The 20,617-nt window shown below is 42.0% G+C and overlaps 1 protein-coding gene across 4 annotated transcripts in view; it reads left to right on the top strand.

Annotated features, from left to right (window-relative positions):
- The window catches only part of ABCC4 (ATP binding cassette subfamily C member 4), a 270,180-nt gene that overhangs the window by 221,586 nt on the left and 27,977 nt on the right, over window positions 1-20,617 (top strand). For 3 of the 4 annotated variants that reach the window (XM_047871810.1, XM_047871800.1, XM_047871820.1), the window contains 2 exons: window positions 7,341-7,496; window positions 17,136-17,225. In XM_047871810.1, the coding sequence (XP_047727766.1) occupies window positions 7,341-7,496; window positions 17,136-17,225 (246 nt within the window). Of the gene's footprint in view, window positions 1-7,340; window positions 7,497-17,135; window positions 17,226-19,153; window positions 20,307-20,617 lie in introns of those variants that run through there. The other variant, XM_047871827.1, reaches the window with a different exon arrangement.

The following is a 20,617-nucleotide window of genomic DNA, read 5'->3' as shown; positions in this document are numbered from 1 at the left end:
CATCTTACATATGGTTTTTAAAATGTTTATTATTTTGAGAGCGCATGCGGACAGGGGAGGGGCAGAGAGAGAGGGAGACAGAGAATCCCAAGCAGGCTCTGCGCCGTCAGCACGAAGCCTGACTCGGGGCTTGAACTCAGAAACCGTGAGATCATGACCTGAGCTGAAATAAAGAGTCGATGCTCAACCGGCTGAGCCACCTAGGCGCCCCTGAAGATCACGGGCATAGCACACCTGACTTTCTAGCAGCATTATGGATGCCTGGAGTGGAAGCACTGCACGTTCTTCATCAGTGGATGGGTGGATAAGCAAATGTGGTCCGTCCACACAGTGGGGTATTCCAGCCTTAACAAGGAAGCAAATTCTGACACGGCAAGAACGTCGAGGACATTATGCTAAATGAAATCAGCTCGAGGGCAAAATAGGACAGAGCCTGTGATGCGAGATTCCTAGCCTGCTCCGATCCACAGACACAAACAGTAGAGAGATGGGTGCCAGGGGCTTCGGGGGCAGTCAGTGGGCAGTTAGTGTCTCATGGTGACAGAGTTTGAGTTTTGCAAGGCAAGAAGGATTCTGGAGATTGCACGACCGTGTGAATGTATGTAACACCCCTGAAGTGTACACCTAAGAAATGGGCTGGTAAATTTTGTGTTCTGTGCATTTTACCACAAAAACATAAAATTAAAGCATAAAAGGTAGCACTTGCAGCCTGCTGTGCCACTTGGGGTCTGTATCTCACAGTACCCTGAGGCTGCTTCAGGCCAGGGAGCATCCTATTTTCATCTTTGTTCCCCCAGAAAACGGCATCCTGCAGGGCACACAGTGGGTGCTGAGGGTCTGCTGGCTGGGACGGGAGGGAGTAACGTGCAGGTGTGAAGCAACCAGTATCAAAAACATACTTCCCAGCCAGCTCCTGCAAGCGACCCCGCACCTAGATGTGTTAGATATCTGAAGAACTATTCTTTCAAGCTCCTTCTACCACAGACCCGTTGAGTGGACTGTAGCCATAATGTGATGATTATACCCTTGCGACACGGAAGAAGAAATGTTGAACTTAATGCCCAAATGATACCCAGGGAGCAGCTGTAGTAAATCACATGGCAAAAGCTGGCTCCTGATTATTTCCAGCCTGAATGCAGGTGAGGAGAGGGCTGCTGTGCCGAGAAACAGTAACTGTAGCTCTTGATGAAGTTCTGTCCCTGTGAGCACCGTCAGGGATGTTTGCTGGCTCACAGCGTGTCCATCAGATGGCATGTTCTAAACATAATTCTGTTAATCTGCATGCATCTTAAATTTCTCTTGAAGCCATAAATTATGAATCACCTAAGAAACTGTAGTACAACTTAGAAACATAACAGATTTGTATTTTTTGGTCTTTACCCCCAAATCATAGGATTCTCTGAGATTCTCAATGTTGGGGGTAGGGATCGAATTTGGAGATAGTTGCAATAATGCCAATAACTTTTGTGTCTTGGTCCACTGGTGGTGTCGCCTTCAGCTCCGTTTATGTCATTGGTGATCATATCCAGGCTGCAGAGTCACGAAGTGACTTCACTGCCTGTGTAGGTCCCAGGTCTCATTTCCTCCCCACCCACCCCAGCATTTAGGGACACCACTGCCCCCGTCCTTTGGGGTTGCGTTTGATCGGGAGAGGCTGTTGTGGGGTCGACGATGTGGGAATGTGCCAACACAGCAGAAGCAGTGCTTTATTCTGCCAGCTTTTTCCTCTACTGTCCAGATTCCCCGGAGTTCTAATAAACAGGAAAATGTAATAGGTAGTAAACAGGTTTCTAATTAATGGAAGAAATAACAAGTAAAAATAAAGAGCCCAAATGAGGTAAATAGCACCCGAGGCTTCCTGGTTAGATTCTAAACACTGGCTGCATTTTTCATTTAGATGATTTTGTGGTTGATTTGATCATTTTAAAGAGTACTGGGCCATTTTAAAGCATTTTCCAGCTCTAGAAGTAGATTGATTTTGGTTTGTTTTTTTTTTTTTCTTGCTCAGACCTATTACTTGGATAATACATTTTTACAGATGTGTACTAGACCTTGCTATAACGTGCAAAAATATTAGTTTCCTACATTTTCTTCTTTTTTACATAATATTTTTTCAAGAACCCCTCCCCTCACTCCAGCTTGCCTCCCTTCCCCTGCTGACTTCTTAATTCCTTGCTATCCAGGCTGTGGTACCTGTGTCACCTGGGAGCTTCTTGGAAATGCTGACTTTCAGGCCCACCCAGACCTCTTGTCTCTGAATTGCCTTGGAACAAGGCACCACCCTGGTAAAGTCCTCTCTCCCACAGGCAGTTGTGGATGACTCTAACTCATGATTTCTAGGAAATATCCTTTGACAGTTTGAAATTGGGCTCATGAATTATCCCACCCCCTGTGACTGAGCATGACACTCTAGAAAGTTCTATGCTACCACCCTGCTGATTTATTTACTTTTCTATTCTGCAAGTCATGAATTTACATTAGAATTTAATTCTCTATGACTCCAGGTTTAAGCATGCATTTGCCTTTTCAGTGTAGTCTGGCTGCCTCATAGACAACATTCCTTTTTCTCTGTGGCTTCCCCATATCCTCCTACAGGGATTTGGGTCTAGAGTCGGAGACAGCCCAGTGTAGCAATATATCTAAGGCCCTTTCACCACCCAGTGGGATGAAAAATTAGCCTCACTGCCCCAAGCAGGACACTAGGTCTGTCTGGCCTGTTGGCCAGGTGCTCTGTGTTCTTCTCCTAGCTTCAGCCGTAGGTGCCTGTTCTTCCTGTTGACAAGTAGCCCACCTGACCACAGGTACCACCTCTTTGCTCAGAGCTGTGGGCTCTTTTGTCCACTCACCACAGTATATTCCCCTGTATCCACTTCATGCTCTAAATATCAGGTGATGGGATCTGTGGGGTAGGCCAGTTCCTTGCTGGCAGCCACACCTCTCCCCACTTTCTTCGGGCCAGGCAGAGGGACATAACGAGGTGCCAGGCCATCCACGTGATGAAGAGGCCATCAGCAGAATGGACAAGGAACAGGCAGAAATGGGTTTGAGTCTGTCCTGCCCTGTTTGGACTCTGTTACTTCAGGCAGGCTAATTAACCTTACTAAGCCTCTGTCTTCTCTTTTGCAAAATGAAAGTCATAGGTCCTCTAGGGTTGTGCGCCTCCAACAAGATGAGACGCCCAGCACCAAAACCAGCACAAAACAAATGCTCGGACGACGATCGTGTAGAATGGCCATAACCAGTTTTGATGTGTAAGTTGTTGTCTGCAACAACTGAAAATGAGGGCATGGCCATTTGAGTTAGTATTTATGGTTATAGGATCTGTTTGCCACGTCTGTCTTCTCTGTCCGGCTTATCCTGTACCTCAACACTATGGCGATAGATTTTCCATAAGTTTCTCCATCCTGACTTAAACACCTCAATTCTGTACAAAATGCCCATTTGGCACAGGACACCACATGCAATACAAAGAATACAAAGCTGAATCCGTTTCAGATCCCAGTAGAAGAAAGTCCAGTAGAAGAAAGGAGGTTGTATAAAAATGGCTACTAAATAAGCTAGAAGGCGGTCAGAGTTTTTATTGAAGTTTAGAAAAAGATGACCTACCTCTTCTGGGTGGGAGGACCCCACATGAAGGAACAGGAGGAGCATTTCTGAGGTATTAGGCACTTGAGGTAGACTTGGTGACATGTGGGTAGGATCTCAGCAGGTGGAAAGCATGGGAAGGGCGTCCGGGCTGGTGGGACCAGCGTAAGCAGAGGCGTGATGCCTTGATCCAGCGAGTGAAGAGCATTTGAGGGAATGAATTACCAGGTGTGTAGCACACACTCTCACGTTTCATCTTCACGACCTTCCGGGTCACCCCAAGGGAGCCAACTCGTGGAGGTTAAGGACAGAGAGTCAGTTGGAACACTCCCGTAGAAGGGACTTCCTGGGACCGCATGACAGGCAGGGAGCTGCCCTGTAGAAGCTCATTCTGAGAGGAGGGCACCCGTGATCCACGGTGGGAAGAGGCAGGGGAGAGGGAGCCAGTAGCCACCCTGTTCCCTTAGCAGGTCGTAATGGCGAAAGTGAGTCTGCTGTTTGGAATCAGACTGATGTGGATTAAAACAAAGCTGTCATGCCCAGGTGCGTGAATGCACAGAGAAAACAGGTGGGGGCCAAAACTGGTGTCCTGTTTCTGGAGGGTAGTTTGGCAGTACTTGACAGCCTCCTTTGAAAGTGCTTATACCTGTTTCTCAGCAATTCCACATCTGAGAGTTTATCTCCAGGAAGTAATTAGGGCTGTTTTCAGAGATTTGGCTTCAAGGATATTTAACACAGAGTTACTACTTACAATCGCAAAATATTGGACACAGCCTGAATGTCCCCAAATGGAGGGTTTGTTAAATAAATGATCTCATATACGGTAATATTATATGGCCATTAAAATATTTTCTTAAAATACTAAGTGAAAACAGATTACTACAATATGTTCACATTAATCTCATTTTGTGTAAATATACGAGCTTGTATCTTAACATATGCATACACTTAATTCCAGACAGAAAATACATCCTCTAAAGAATGGTTTTAAATCAAAGTGTTAGGGTTATGACTAGTATTTATTAAGTTTCTGCATTCATTTGCACTGATTATGGTCAAGAAAAGAGTTTTGTTTTCTAAAAGGTAATGCAGAGGTCCCTGGGTAGCTCAGTCAGTTGAATGTCCGACCCTCGATTTTGGCTCAGGTCATGATCCCAAGGTCCTGGGATCGAGCCCCACATCTGGCGCCTGGAGCCTCCTTAAGATTCTCCCTCTCTCTCTCCTTCTGCCCCTCTCCCCTGCTCGCGTGCACGCTCTCTCTCAAAAAAACTAAATCAAGGTAACACAGCCTTGCACTCAGGTCAGGGACTGAATCATAAAACATTGTGGAGGTAGCATCTTTAGGGCTTGATACCATGCAGGACTAGGAGAAAGCTGGAAAAGGAAGGTGAATGTGTTGAGCCCATGAGCCCAGGAAAGAAGTCATGAGATTAAAATGGAGAAGTTGGAAAAAGCAGCTATTTTGAGTGGGAAATTGTGTGTTAATCATGTTGCATTTGATCTAGAAGAGATCTCCGTTGAGAACACGGAGAAATACACAGAAGCCATGTTATGTCTAGACTAGTATACTAGGACCTACCCATGTGTAGAAAATGACTCCTCTGTGAAATACAGATTAGGACCTACCGTAAGGTACAAAATGGCTATAAAGATTATAAAATTTGGTGAAGCCACTTTCCTTGTGTTTATCTCTTATTTGATCTAGAAAGAGAACTTGATCTAGATTTGATCTAGAAATGTCTAACGTGCTGATGTGGTTGTCAGGAACCAGCCTCAGCCTAGTTGGGAAAACATATGGGGATAGTTGCAAATCAGCTAAAATAAGAGTATCTTCAAGTATTTCTTTGGTTTTGAGAATGTAAACTAACTGATATTGGTGATATTCTCCGTGGGAAATTTCCTTTTATGTAATACACCTCTTATGTAATACAACCTCTTGGTGAACTGTGAAAGACACAGGCTATGGTTTTGATGACTGGAGAGTAGAGGGAAATAGCCAGAACCAGGTTTTCTTTGAATTTCCTGTTTGTTTTTACCCTCACTTGAGTTTGGAGACCACAGACCTGTGGTTGTGGGCAGGCCTCTGCCCCCCTCTCATATCCCAGCCCTTTACCAAAAGTCTACAAATGTTCCAGTTTGCACAGATGGATCAGTTTTAGTTGTGATGATAGCACGGGAACATCCACACGTTCTCAGAGACACAATTCTTGCCTGTATCTTGATACCTGTTGATTTACATTTGAGAACACGGAGAAATACACAGAAGCACACAGAAGCCATGTATGTCTAGACTAGTATACTAGGACCTACCCATGTTCAGAAAATGACCCATCTGTGAAATATAAACTAGGACCTACTGTAAGGTATAAAGTGGCTATGAAGATTATAAAATTTGGTGAAGCCACTTTTCCTAACGTTTATCTCTATAAAAGTAGACTCGCTCTTGAAATGCCATCAGTGATCGTTGTGTAAGTTAAGCTTTAAAACTTGGGAAGTACTCAAATGAGATAATATGTAAAGTTCCCAGCATAGAATCAGTGCTCAGAAAGTTATTCTCTGTTGAAAGTTGTGAGTTTTAAAAATTTACAAATGTTTGAAAGCCTGTCCTGTGCCCTTCATTGATTCCAGGTACCTGGATGAGATGATATCATCTCTTGGGAAGCTCCCACCAGGGAATTTGTAGTTGGGCAAGCTCTTTGGTTTAAAAAAAAAAAAAAAAAAAAAAAAGAAGCAAAAAAAAACAAAAAAAACAAAAAAACACAACAGTTTCGGCATATAGGTTTAAATGCACACAGCTGAAAACAAATTTTGTGCAATACAGTTTCGTTCCTGACTGGCATTTTGCCTGCTTTATATTGATTCTTTGATCTTATTGTCAGTGTATTTAATTTCCTTGTGCTTTGGTTCTAATAACCAGACTGATACTGGACACGTATTTTTCCCAAGGGGGTAATTGTGAGTATTAATTACTTTGTAAAATGCCTTTTGAACTGGTCAGATGAAAGGCCCCATATAAATAGCAAATGTTATTTGTGTTGTTGTTGTTGATGATGATCTCATTATGGGTATTTCAGCTACTGGCTACTGTTTTTTAAGACACTGAGACTTGCATTTTAAAATGTTAAGATGTTTCCTTTTGAGACAGAATGTAATCAGGTGTTTAATAGCCAGAAATGATTTGGTTGTTCTACCAAAGAATAATTATATCACCTCTTATGTAATAGAATTCTGGGAAAATGATTACCTGTTTATGTATTGCTTCTGACTTGTTGACAAACTAAAATTATCCAAGAAATTCTCAAGGTTCAAAATAACCAGACACTAGGAATAAAGCTAATTTTGAAACTTACTTATCAACCACTTAGTAGATTGCTGGGTTTTCACTGCTGGCAGGCTGATTGTGCTATTTTTAACTTTTCTTTAGACCAATGGATCTCAACCAGGGGCAGTTCCCCCACCCACCGAAGGGACACAAGGGACATTTGTTAATGTCTGACATTTTCGGTTGCCACAATCGGGAGGTGCTTTTGGTATCTAGTAGATAGAGCGCAGGGATAGCGACAGACATTTTACAATGTACAGGACAGCTCTCTACAACAAAGAATAATCCAGCCCAAAATGTCAACAGTGCCAAAGTTGAGAAACTCTTGGACTACATTCAATATAGAACTTCCTTAATCTGTCTTCAACAACCAGAGTTTCTCCTGATACATTGTGTTTTGTGACTTCTTAATCCCTCCTGGATCTCTTTACAGGTTGGCATTGTGGGAAGAACAGGAGCTGGAAAAAGTTCCCTCATCTCGGCCCTTTTTAGATTGTCAGAACCAGAAGGTAAAATTTGGATTGATAAGATCTTGACAACTGAAATTGGGCTCCATGACTTAAGGAAGAAAATGTCCATCATACCTCAGGTATACAAGTCAGAGCATCCTCACATGTCCTTTTTATAAGAGAACCTAAGTTTAATTGCTTTTACTTTTATTCCTTTTTTTTTTTTTAAGTTGAAGGATTGATCCTTTTGCCCCAATAGAACATATTTTTAACAGCAAGTATTTTCATCGGATACCAGGTTTTGTTTTTGGGCGCGTGCACGTGCATGTGTGTGTGATTTAATAACTTACCCGGTGAAATGTCTGGACTCTAACTTCCCCAAGTACCCCAGAGTTATCCACTGATAACCACATGATTCTGAAAAGAAAATGATGAATGATAGGTTTAGCTCCTGAGAGGCTTCTGTAGGGAAATGTGGATTTTAAATGTTTTAGTGGTAGACTTTTGCTGTAGGAAATGTAACTTCTCAAAGGTAATTCTCTCCATGGAGGGCTTTCTGTGAAACTGGTGGGCTTTGAGAATTACTGTGTATATGGATGCTTTGGGGAGACTTAGAATCTAGCCATTAGTAAATGATTGTAACCAGGAAGCAGTAGAGAATAGTGAGAAAAATACAGGACAAGGAATCCCATGTCTCTGGACCTCAGGTTTCTCTCCCACAAAAGGCATCTCCTGGAGCCGTTGTGAGGACTGGGTCAGTAGCTGTGGAGTGCTGCTCGCAGACCCAGGACCTGGCTGCTGTGATGATGGAGGGTGCAATTGACCATCTCTTTCTGGGCTTTGATTCTGTTCCCTTATTCTGCTTCTTAATAGAAGTATGACTTTCAGGAAATGTTTTAGTGATTGGATAATGCACAGTAGAAGCACCTTTCATTCCTTGTGGTCCATCATTTCAGTTTCAGTAAAAACTCAGAAGGTATTGGGAGCCTGGGTGGCTCAGTCAGTTGAGCATCTGACTTTGGCTCAGGTCACTATCTTGCCATCAGCGTGTTTGAGCCCTGCATCAGGCTCTGTGCTGACAGCTTGGAGCCTGCTTCAGATTCTGTGTCTCCCTCTCTCTCTCTCTCTCTGCCCCTCCCCTACTCATGCATGTGCACGCACACTCTCTTTCTCTCAAACATTAAAAAATTTTTTTTTTAAATCAGGATACTCCTTTCAGAACCACAATGAGATGCCATCTCATCCCCAATAGTCACTACTATCAATAAAACGGAAAACACTGGGGCACCTGGCTGGCTCAGTAGAGCATGTGACTCTTAATCTTGGGGTCATATGTTCAAGCTCCACCTTGGGTATAGAGACTACTTAAAAAAAAAAAAAAAAGAAAGGGAGGGAGGGAGAGAGGGAGGGAAGGGAAAGAAAACACCAAGTGCTTGGAAGTTAGTGGGAGAGTTTGAACCCTTGTTCATTGCCTGTGTGGGTATAAAATGAGGCCACTGTGGGAAACAACAGAGTTTCCTTAAAAATACAAAAATAGGATCACATAGGAATGATCATATAGAATGATCTCATCCTATTACCAACTCCACCTCTGATTTTGTAGCCAAAATCATCGAAAACAAATTCTAAGAGGTACTTGTACACCCATATTCATAGTAGTGGTATTCATAAGAGCGAAACTGTGTAAGTGGTCCAGATGTCCTTAGGTAGGTGAGTGGAGAAAGTGTGGTGTGTTCACACAGTGGACTATTATCCGGCCTGCAAAAGGAAGGAAATTCTGACATGAGCTAAGGCATAGATGAACTTTGACATTGTGCCAAGTGAAAGAAACCAGTCACAAAAGGACAAATACCCTAGGATTCCACTCCCATGAAGTACTTAAGCAGTCAGTTTCCTGGAGACAGGAAGTAGAATGGTGGTCGCCAGGGGCTAGAGGGAGGGATGGAGAGTTAGTGTTTAATGGGTACAGAGTTTGGAATTATAAAGAAGAATTGTGGACCTACACAGTGATGTGAATGCATTTTAATACCACCGAATTGGTCACTTAAAAATGATTAAAGTGGTAAATTTTGTGTTATGTGTACTTTAGCACAATTAAAAAATTTTTAATAACTCTCCTATCCCTGATGCTTCTATGCTTTTTCTTTTTTTTTAATTGAAGAATAATTGGCATACAGTATTAGATTCAGGTGTATAACACTGTGACTCGGTACTTACATACATTATGAAATGGTCCTCACGGTACATCTGGTGACCTTTTTTCCACCTGTCACCTTGTCATCATCTTCATCTATTTTATCCATTCGGAAAAAAGAAATTTGTTTTTTAAAATATCCCTTTCAGGAAAAATGGAAAGAAATTTGCAGCACTTTCAACCCCTATATTTAAAGATTTCCTCTGGCTGTTAGATTCATGACTTCGTGACTACAGTAGAAAGTAAATGAGTTGAAATTCCCAAGTTTTGTATTTCGGTTGTACCTATCTCTGAAATGGGCCAGACGAGATTAGTGAGCAGAAACAATGGGCGTGCCTGTAAAGTACTTTCATGTCCTTGGATGAAAGGACCTAGGAACACGTCCCGTGTTATTTTTAATGCTTCTTAATAAGAAATGGTTGTATGCTTGTGTACATAAAAGAACTGTATAAATAAAGAAATAACGTTGGATGTTTCTTGGCTCTGCCAGTAATGTTTTGGAAGCACATCTGAGCAAAGACTAAATACACCTTGACATCACCACAGGTTTTGGTCCTCTTCCATAACTTCCCACCCTACTTTGGAGCATGCTGTAGGTGCATACTCTGGAGAGCATGCTTACAAAACAGTACTAAGCTTTGTACCCATGGAGATAATGATCACCAACCATTGTAAACACACAACCTTTCATTTTTCACTTTGTGTGCCTTTGTCTCTAAGGGGCAATGTTTGTTAATTAAAGAGAGTCTAGAGAGACCATGTAATGTGTAAAGGGTCCCAGGGTATCTTCTAGGAGGCAGCCAGGATAGAATCTTTAAGATCACATGACCCACATTTTTATTCCGGCCCAGTCTCAGGACTGTGTGAGTGACCCTGATGACATCACTTGGCCTCCGAGCTCCAGTGTCCTCGTCCTTAAGCCAGGTCTAGTAATTGATGCTTCACAGATTTGTCATGAAGATTTAACCGGATGAGAAAACGTCTGTGGCCCAATGCCTTGCTCTTAGAAATGCTTAGGAAATAGTAACTATTTTTACTAAGGATCAGGGCACTAGTCTTTTGGGTGTTCTGGTTACTTACGTAAGAGTAAGTAACAGGTTCTGGAAGGACTTTGCTCTTTAATTTCTATTTATGTTTTTGTGATCCTTGGTGATTTCCTTTACATCTGTTGCTTATCACACAAACCAGATTATTTCTGTAAACTTAAAAGAGTGAAACAAAAGTGTGCACAATAAGAATTCGAGGGTAAAGTCTAACAGAAACCTATCAGCGTTCTTCTCGCAAGGAGCAAGAGAGAACATCACTTTGTTTTCTGGCCTCCCTCCCACCTGCTCTTTCCCGACCACCGCTCTCTACCCCACTGATACGCTGCAGTGCCCCCTGAAGACCCTGGCATCCTTTCTCCACTCCCCCCACATGCTCGCTTTTTTCTAGCTCTTCCGGAGGCTGTGTCTCCAATTTCTGTTGCTCCTGTGCTTGTTTTAATCCCAGATGAGTTACACAAGTGTGAATAACTCCTAATATTTGTGGAATCCTTCACATATTTGAGCCTCTTTCCCTACTGTCTCCGCCTTCATCCTCACAATTACATGGTTATCTTCATCTGACCCATTTAAAAATTGAGGCACAATGAGTTTAACCCACTTTACGAGCATGTGGCAGAGCCAGGGTTCCTGTTTATGTCAGGGATGTTCTCGGGCAGGTAACCGCTCCTCCAGGGACCAGAGCACATTGGTGACTGCAGTCCCCCCTACAACTGCTGTGTATCACAATTCCGCGGGCACACCCATGCAGACACAAATATTCCACAAAACACGATTACTCTTAGTGCTCTGCACTCTACTTGCTATTATATCCATTCTGTTCTAGTTCATAGAAAAGACAAAATGGTCATGAGGCACAGAATTGATTTCATGATCCGTTGGCTGCACCTGCAGTTTGAAAACCACATTCCCTCACTGTTCCCTGCTTGGCTGGGCTCCTGATACATGTTAGCCCCATACCTCGAGCCCTGGTGGTGGTCCTGATTCTCACAGCAGCCCTACAGGGTTAGCCCTGTTTTCCAGTGAGGAAACAAAGGCTGCTGGATACAGTTAACTCAAGGCACACTCAGCACTAAAAGAAAATCAATTTAGGAAAAGGGGTTAATTCCCTTACGTGTCATGGGCTAGCGTCAGGAGAAGATACTCGAAATCTTACCTTGCTAGAGCTGAGAGCCCTCTCTCTTGACAGTGTGACTGGCTGCAGAGGTGGGAACAGCTGTTGGCCTGGTCCCTTAAAGGACGACTTCCACCACTCTTTCCACCAAAATGAATAGGAAACCGTTTCCTTGTGTCTCAACACCCTGATTTAGGGAACTAGGGAGTTTGGAGCTGTCTCTGCAGAGCAGAATGAAGGCATGTTGCTTGGAGTTCCCGGTTTAGGTGAGCCAGGTCGGCGCCCTGTTCCCTGGCTCTGTCTCGCTGTGATTCTGGCTGCAGCGGTAAGCTTCCGTGGCGGCCCCGCGCTGCCAGGCTCGTCTCAGTCACTGCTGACCACGCCATCAGAGATCAGAACTGGGAGAGGTGTGATAGCAGCCAGGGCCGTCGTGGGAACGGGAGGCAAGGGAGCGGTGGGGATAGTTGGGGGCCAGTCCCGCAGGGAACTTGGGAAAACACTGTATTCTTTGAATGTACTCCTTGATTTGTACAATTTATGGAGGAAGTAAAACATGAAAGTGCTTTCTAAATAATTTTACAAACAGAATGGGTAGCCAAAATGGACACTTCGTGTGCGCTCCTTTGCGTCTTTAAATAGTTAAACGCATTCCCCAAAGAGAATAGCAAGATGAGATTATATTTAGGGAATAACTTACTTATCTGAAAGGATCTGGAAAAACGGATTTCAAAACTTTTTTGGATGGATTCTCTACATCTAAGGCCCCTTTCCTTTTGGCACCAAGAAAATGTTTTCAGTTGAAAAGTGATTCCATGCAAATTCATTATTTACGATTGCACCCCAAGGGTTGGCACAGATCAACAGCTATCATCTTCATCGTGATTAAACAGATTTGCTTTCTATATTTAATAGACTTTTTAAAATCAAAGCAAAACCTAGATATTTTTTAAGCAGTCCACTGTGCTCCTTTGGTATTTCTATTCCCTGGGTTATCCTCAGTGGGTTGGAAAAGGCTAAGCGAAGCTGTCTCTTTAAGACTTCTTCGTTATTACCTGGTTTTCTTTTCTCTCTTTTTTTTTTTTTCTTCCCTTGTTGAGAACAAAACTCAGAGAGAGAGAAGAGGTGGGTATGCTGTTACTAGTAAAGAAATACAACTGGATTCTAGCCTAATGGAGTCGGCCTTTTGTTTCTGACACTGAAGTCTTCATTAAAGCCCTTGGAACTGCTCCCCAGAGCTCCTGACCTTTCTGTATCGAAAGAGGACTTTACACGACTTAAATTCTTTTTCCTTTGTTGGCAAACAATGTTCTTTTCTTCTGAATATGGATGATGATCGGTTCATTCAGGGGCTACAGGATTTAAAAAAAAAAAAAAGAAAAAAAAAAGGAAATCAAGATTTAAAGCTACTTCAGGTGATTGTCTCATTCTTGCAACTGGGAGACGAGCTGCCCTTAATAAAGGTCCTCGGCTCAGAAATGAAAATGTAGCTGTCAGGACGCATGGAACCAGCAGCCGCTCTGGGGGATATATTTTAGTAGAGGGCGGTTTCCTGGTTGGGGGCTGGAGTGATTAGGGTACAGTAAAGTGTTGTGCTTTCTCTGCCTGGTTTGTAACCACTTGTATGGTTTTTGTCTTGGACCAGGGTCGTTTTAAGCTTCTGAAGGTTAGTGGGTAGGGTTTCTTTTTGGGATAATGAGAGGTTTGTCTTCCAGTAGCATACACAAAAGGGCTAACAAGACCGTGGTTCTCAGTCTCCCCGTTGTGTTGAGGGATTATCAATTTACTACGCCAAATGCTTTGATTCAGAGGTGGCCATTTTGGGTCACATGGCTGATACGAACTTGTGGTATGTTTGTAACAAAGGAAAAAATTGCTGAACATGGCACAAAAGATAAAAAGAAAAAAAAAGTCAACTTGAAACTGATAAAAAAAAAAAAACAACAACAACCAGGTTTGATACTAATGTTTCAGTTAAAATATTACCCCAAACAAAAACATTGGTTTACCTAACCATAGCATGCCAGCTAACTCTTATTAAATGAGGTTTAATTGTGTACCTTCAGAAAAATATATACTTAGGCTAATATATTTAGTGTATATGTTTACATGAAGGTTGTATGTCCTGCCATAAATCTCTGCACTGAAATGTTCTGCCTGCAAACATTTTTTACAACACTTATTCATTATAAGATTAGTTTATTAACTTAAGTTGCTTGGAGGTGGGTACTTTAAATAATAGTATCTATCAGAAATGATAATTAATTTGACCCTTATCTGCTCTTGCAGTGTGTGTCTCCTGTGAATACTTTTATCACCTTTTGAAGATAATATAGTGGTTTCTTACTTGGCAAGTGGATAAAAGCGGAATAGATAGAAACCAAAACGAGCACCATGCATAAAGCACACAGGCATGGTAAAACAGACACTGTTAACAAATTGCCTGCTGCTTTTAAAGAAAAAGGCAGCTTCATTCAGCTAATCTTTTAATAAATCATTCTCTTCATTCAAGTTTTGATTGAAATTGTGCTCATTTTGAAATACATCTTTGGCATGTCATAGCAAAAAAATATTCTAGTTTACTGAACTACTTTGTTCTAATAGCTGCTAACTAAACATGAGCAGTCGCCTACTGTATCCCTTTAGGTTGACTGTATGGATTTAAGTGGGGACCCTTCTTGCATTGGGAAATGCTGAAAATGTAACTTTTTCTATTTATGATAGCAGTGACTTGCTGATAATTAGCAGGGCCTCCTTAAGGCGTACAGATAGCTGAGGTCTCTGTCTAAAACTCAGCATAAAGTTGCTGCAGGCTCAGCATCAGAGTGAGCAACTTAGATCTCGGCAACAAATCCCACATTAGTGCCCCAGTCTTTGGAGAGATGGATCCATTTCAGGAACTTTCCCAAAGAGAAAAAGGTGAAGGGGGTGACGAGAGGGACCCTTCCTGTTAATGAAGTAGGCGATCGAACTTTAAACGTGTGCTCCTGTGCCTGTCCTGTTGAACCACCCAAACCGTGGCTCCCAAATGGGCAGATACAGGGCCTTTTCATCGTTTCACAAAGGAAGAAAGGTCTGTCTTTTAACAACAAGGCAGTTTTTTGGTAGGTGAGCTTAGGTGACACTTCCATAGAGTGTACTTTGAAAGCCTGGTGGACACTTTTTCCTCGACTTCTTACCGGATGTGCATTTGCGCTGTGACAGGCACATGAAGGCCAACAGGTCATGTAAACCTGGATAGGCTCGTGGTTGCTATGAGCAGAGACCACCTCCCACTTCTTTCACTGGCTTGAAGCCCATCCCTTAGCCTGTTCTCTTTCAGCCCCTTCATCTCCTTAACCACCAGTCCTCAGAGTCTCTCAGCTTGGGCCCCAGAGTGGATACTGCCCATGGTTCAGAGCCTTGGCGGGACGGGGCAGAGCATCAGGAAGTGAGGAGGGTTGGGTAGCAGCCCTCCCCCATTTGGCCCTGTCGTTTTTATAAACCTCAGAGAATCAGCTGGAGGAGGAGACGCATTGGCCTTGATGGACTCTTTGAGTTGATAATTACAAAGTAAGATCAAGTAGAATCTGAAGAATTTCTGAAGTAGGATGAATGAAGAATTTAAAATCCCAAATAGAATGATGATTATTCCCCTGACAAGGAACTCTTACTGTTGCTTAAATTGTTGTTCAGTCTTTGGTCCTAAGTTCGGTAGTTTTAGGGTAGACTATTTATTTATTTATGACGGTGAAAATTTTCTTTTATGAAGCTTTGCATATAAAATCGTGCCCCAAAATTAAAATAGTAGAAAGATAAAATAAGTATTGCAGTGGATAATAGGAAAAAGGGTGCTGTATTGGGTTGAATTGTGGTTCCTCCAAAGATATGTCCAAGTCCTAACCCCTGGTACCGTGGTCTTTGGAGGTGTAATTAAGTGAAGGATCTCAAGATTGACTGGGTGATGCGTATATCCCGTGATAAGTGTCCTTGTAAGAAGAGGAGAAAAACACAGATGCAGCAGGGAGAAGGTTTATGAGAAAGTTAAGGGTGACTTTTAACTGGGGTCTTGGGATCGTGCAGTTCAGTAATTTATTTTTGAAACATTGAATGACCAGTGATTTTTCAGTGCTTTTGGGGCATTTTGGCCACTTACTTTATAAAAATGATGTGTCCTTTTTAAATGTCTTTCAATATTTGGAATTTGCCTTCAGGCATGCACATTTTTTGGTGGCACACGTCTCTGTCTTCTGCATCCATTTGTCCCTCCTCAGTCTTAAAATTGAGACCATAGGAAAAGATGGTCCAGGAGGCTCTCTGAGTGTCATTCTTCTTCGCGGCTTGAGAAAAGTTTACCTTCTTAGTCCTCTCAGGCTTTTGAGAAGAGAGGAGGAATAGTCCAGCCCCAAGGTCAGGCAAGATTTGAGGCTGGCGATTCCCTCGAGCCGTGCTTGGATGCCAGTGGAAGAGTCCAATCATCTCTGATTCCCCCATCTGTGTGCATCTCGGTGCTGTACCACCTCTAGTGTCTGCTGTCCGTGTTCTTACGGCCTGGGTTATCAGAGCCTTCCAGAAGAAAACGTTAATGGCCTACCTAAGGTTATGCACCAGATTCTCTCCTGAAACCCAGAAGGAGGCATATATTGCAAGAGTAATTTAATTGTGGCTCCTCCTGAAGCACATGAATAGGAAGAGCTATTTAAATTAAAATCATTTTATTATGACGCACGTCACAATGGGTTTCAGGTTATCCTCCCCTTGCAGTTAATAACGAGGTTCTGTGAGGCATGTAATCCTGATGCACAGACAAGATAATGTGGGGATTAGCTGATGCAAAACCATAGGCATCTCCTCGAGAATAAAGGCGCCACTGGGCCCATTAGTTTACATTCTCTTTGGACAAAAAACAGGATGTCCCCTTTGCACATGGGGACAGATTCCCAATCCAAGAAAACTCTTCTACCGAAGGAGGAAATATCCTGGCTTCTTCATCAGTGCAAATGGGAACATACTTGAGAGTTTGCTTTGAGTCACAAAGGTCAACTAAACGTCCTGTTGGTGTTTTCCAGTGTCACACCAGGATTGATAATAAACTCACCTCTCTTGATGTAAAGCCCCTCAAATCCTTGTTTTTCCTGTTTAAGCAGATATTACTAGGAAAGCATTTTCAAAAACCAAACCTTCATTTCTCTTCTTCACTTTCTTCTTATAATACGACACACTTCAGCAGTTTCTTCTGTTAGTGTTCAGTGGTCCGAAAGACACTGGGGGTCAAACTTTGTAGGATGGAAAATTAATAGATACACTATTTTGTAAACAGGCATCTGCAACCTTCGTGTTAACGATTATAGTGAATTCTGGGTTTTATATTTTAATTCTGTTTTGGAATTTAGCATCGAAATAAAATGAAAAGAGGCTACAGTAATAACATTCACTATTCTGGAATATTTAGGAACCTGTTTTATTCACTGGAACAATGAGGAAAAATCTGGATCCCTTTAATGAACATACGGACGAGGAACTGTGGAATGCCTTAACAGAGGTAACTTATAAAATGCAATTATTTTAAACTCGTTACCATCAGTATATATGTACGTACTTCTGGAACATTGCAGGTAGTTACTGGGAACTTAACTGGTTTAACTGACTGTCGACCACCCAGGAGAACATTGATGATGTGGATATACTTAAAATGTATGTATTGATGATGATGCGAACCAAAAATGAAGTGTCTCATGTTTTCACGGTTAACTTTCTTCCTAGAATGCAAAGCAACTAGATACGTATCTTACTTGTCTTCAGCAAAGCTTGAGGTTATATTTATGGATTCAAGTTTTGGTGGCCAGTTAGCCTGCAACGTATATTTCACTTCTCTGTTCTTAGGGGGCACCCACTAAATAGAGACAATCCTAGTTTTTCATTATTAACTGAAAGATAAATGAGCTCATCCTAATGAAATGCTTTGAAGTTTTATAAGAAAGTGTTTGTAAAGGTAAATAATACAGCTAGAATGTGTAATAATTATTTTTGACAAATGTGTCATTTTAATGCTACTGAGTAAATGTAGGTAACAGGACCCCGGAACTTTTGCTAAGTTTTTATACTGATATATTCATCTCTAGAAGATTTTCTATTACTTGTGCAGTGTTTCCATTTGGACCATCTCTTTGAAATTCCCTGCCCTTGCATGGAAGGGCATAGAAGGATATCAGCTGTTAAGATGCTGTTGGTTTGTATATTTTAACACTAATCGTTCTGTGTATTTGCCCTCATTCTGCAATTGATTCCAAGCTCCCAGAAGTCAGAAACCACATCATACTTCCAAATCTTGGACTTCTAATCCCTCATGGGACCTAGCTTAGTCTTTTGCTTTTAAAAAGTCAGCCCTTAAGGGGCACCTGGGTGGTTCCGTCAGTTCAGTGTCCAACTCTTGATTTTGGCTCAGGTCACGATCTCACAACTATGTGCCGACACCGTGGAGCCTGCTTGAGATTCTCTCTCCCTTTCACTCTGCTCCTTTCCTGTTCTGTCCCTCTCTCTCAAAAATAAATAAACAAACATTTAAAAAGTACCTAATAAATAGGTACTAAATATTTGATCTTTTCTTTTTGGGAACGTGTGGCTTGTTTCTTTTTAAAAAAAATCTCTCACAGATCCCAGTGACTGATCACTCACATTGTGGTTGTTTTGCCTCAGTGTGTTTGTCATTTAGTGTCACCCTTCCAGGGAACACTCTGAAATCTTTCAGTTTATAGGTGCGCTGTGACTGTGAGCGGGGAGAGTTGGAAGCTCGACGGTTTCCTGCCAGTAATTCTGGTTTCTGAAGGCATGTCAGTGCTGAGTCTTTACACACCCACCCTGCTTTCCAGTAACTGAAGGGATTTTATTTCCCTAAATTGGGCCGAATACTTCACCTTGTCCTTCCTACTTGAAAGCACTTGATCTCTGATTTCAGTTAAGTTTGTGAGTCTTTCTCCAGTGAAATTCTAGAAGAGGAGGTGTGTAGAGCAACAGTCAGCCATCAAACCTAGGGAAAAATAGGACGATCCACTGCTCTTGAACTCCTGTGATAAACTCAATGGTGTAATTGTGGCACACCTCAATAAAACAGGAATTACTGGCAAATCATTTTTCTCTTTGTTTCAGAGCTTGAGATCTCTCCTCATAGATTCCCAGATAGTAAAATTACTCTAGAAACACATTGTCCCAGGACCATGAAGAAATGTTAATTAGGAGACAAACCATATAAAATCTTAGAACTTTGATCATCACTTGTATTTCATCTTCTTTCTTCTGCCAAAATTAAAATAAAATTTAGTAGCCTGCTAGAATTCTAAAAGTGATGTGTTGCAAGTGGTAATGGTAAGATTTACCTTTATTTTCAACTGCATTTGGAACTTCCTATAAATAGGAATAAACATGATGGTTTAACAAAGTGAAGTGAGTGGTTTTCGTGTGTTGCTTATGCAGCTGACCTCATTGCTTCGGCGCTACCTCTCAGAGTGAGAAGTCATGGAACATGTACCTGATGAAGGCACCAAAACATAAACCTTGCTTATTTGGGGAGTAATGATAAGTGATTTTTTTTTCTTTTCCTCTTTGACTTTTCTGAATTCTCCAGATTTTCTCTCATGCACCTTATTGCTTTTATCATCTGGATCATACTCCTGGCAGATGAAATGCAATAGACCTTTCACAGTCATTGTAAGGGTTTCATGAGCCTGCTCAGGGAGGTTGGGATCATTCTGTAGTAGGTCAGGGACTCTTCACCTGGATTCCTTAGAATCTCCAGGCCTTTACACTATGGAATAAGAATCTTCCCTAAAAATTGTACCCATGGTGTAGTGTATGTGCATTTACCTGGAGAGACGCCATACAGAGGATTCAGCATACAAGTCTAGTGCCATTCAGATTCTTCTGGATTTATCCTATTCAGTCTACCCATCGTCTCCGTGGCTTGCTGCGTCCCTTTACATCTGAACCTGAGCATCATAACCAGTCCTGCTCTTTAACAGATGGCAGGAGACCTGGTATCTTTGGCAGCTCCCTATAAGGTGGACTGAACACCCTGGTCAGCTGGTCTACAAGTGATGCCAAACTGGAAACTGGAACCCAAGTTCACAGGGTCGGCTTGAGAGCCAGTAAGAGAGCACTACTATTTTCTCTTCTTTAAGAACTTGAATTAAAAGGAAAAGATGCTTTTTTTTTTTTTTAAAGTCTTCTTAGCTGTGTTTTCTCCTCCTCTCTGGATGAGTTGGGTGTTCAGAAGGGAGACAGTTGGCCATCTCATCCAGGCTCTTTTTTCATATATTGACAAATAGCCATAAACCAAAGAAAGTTCATTAGAAATTAGTAGCGGTAAGGGCACTTGCAAAGCACCAGCAGTTCCTAAATATAAGTAATGACTAGAAATGAAGCAGTTTATTAGTCAAGGGGCAAAAGATCATACCAGATAAAACTCAGAAATTCAGCGGTATGTTACTTCTTTAAAAAAAAACAAAACAGCTTTAATACTGGGATATGTGACCAAGAATATGGTACGTTGGGGCACCTGGATGGCTCATTTGGTTAAGCATCCATCTCTTGATTTCGACTCGGGTCATGATCTCACGGTTCATGGGTTCAAGCCCTGCATCAGGTTCTTCGTTGATGGTGTGGAGCCTGCTTGGCATTCTGTCTCCCTCTCTCTCTGCCCCTCCCCTGCTCACGCTGTCTCTCTCTCTCTCTCTCTGTCTTTCTCTTTCAAAATAAATGAACAAACATTAAAAAAATTTTGTTTTAAAGAATATGGTACATCATGTCAGAACTGTGGAGAAACCATCTAGTTACATTCAACACTGATGGTATCTCTATTAGAATACAGGTACATCTCATTACACAGGAAGCCAAGACCAAGAACTCTGAGCATCAGCAGTGTATACATGGGGAAATGTA

The sequence above is a fragment of the Prionailurus viverrinus genome, chromosome A1 (assembly GCF_022837055.1).
Source record: "Prionailurus viverrinus isolate Anna chromosome A1, UM_Priviv_1.0, whole genome shotgun sequence".
In the NCBI taxonomy this organism is placed as follows: Eukaryota; Metazoa; Chordata; class Mammalia; order Carnivora; family Felidae; genus Prionailurus; species Prionailurus viverrinus.
The sequence above is the reverse complement of the archived record's forward strand: the minus strand, read 5'-3'. Positions and strand labels throughout refer to the sequence as shown.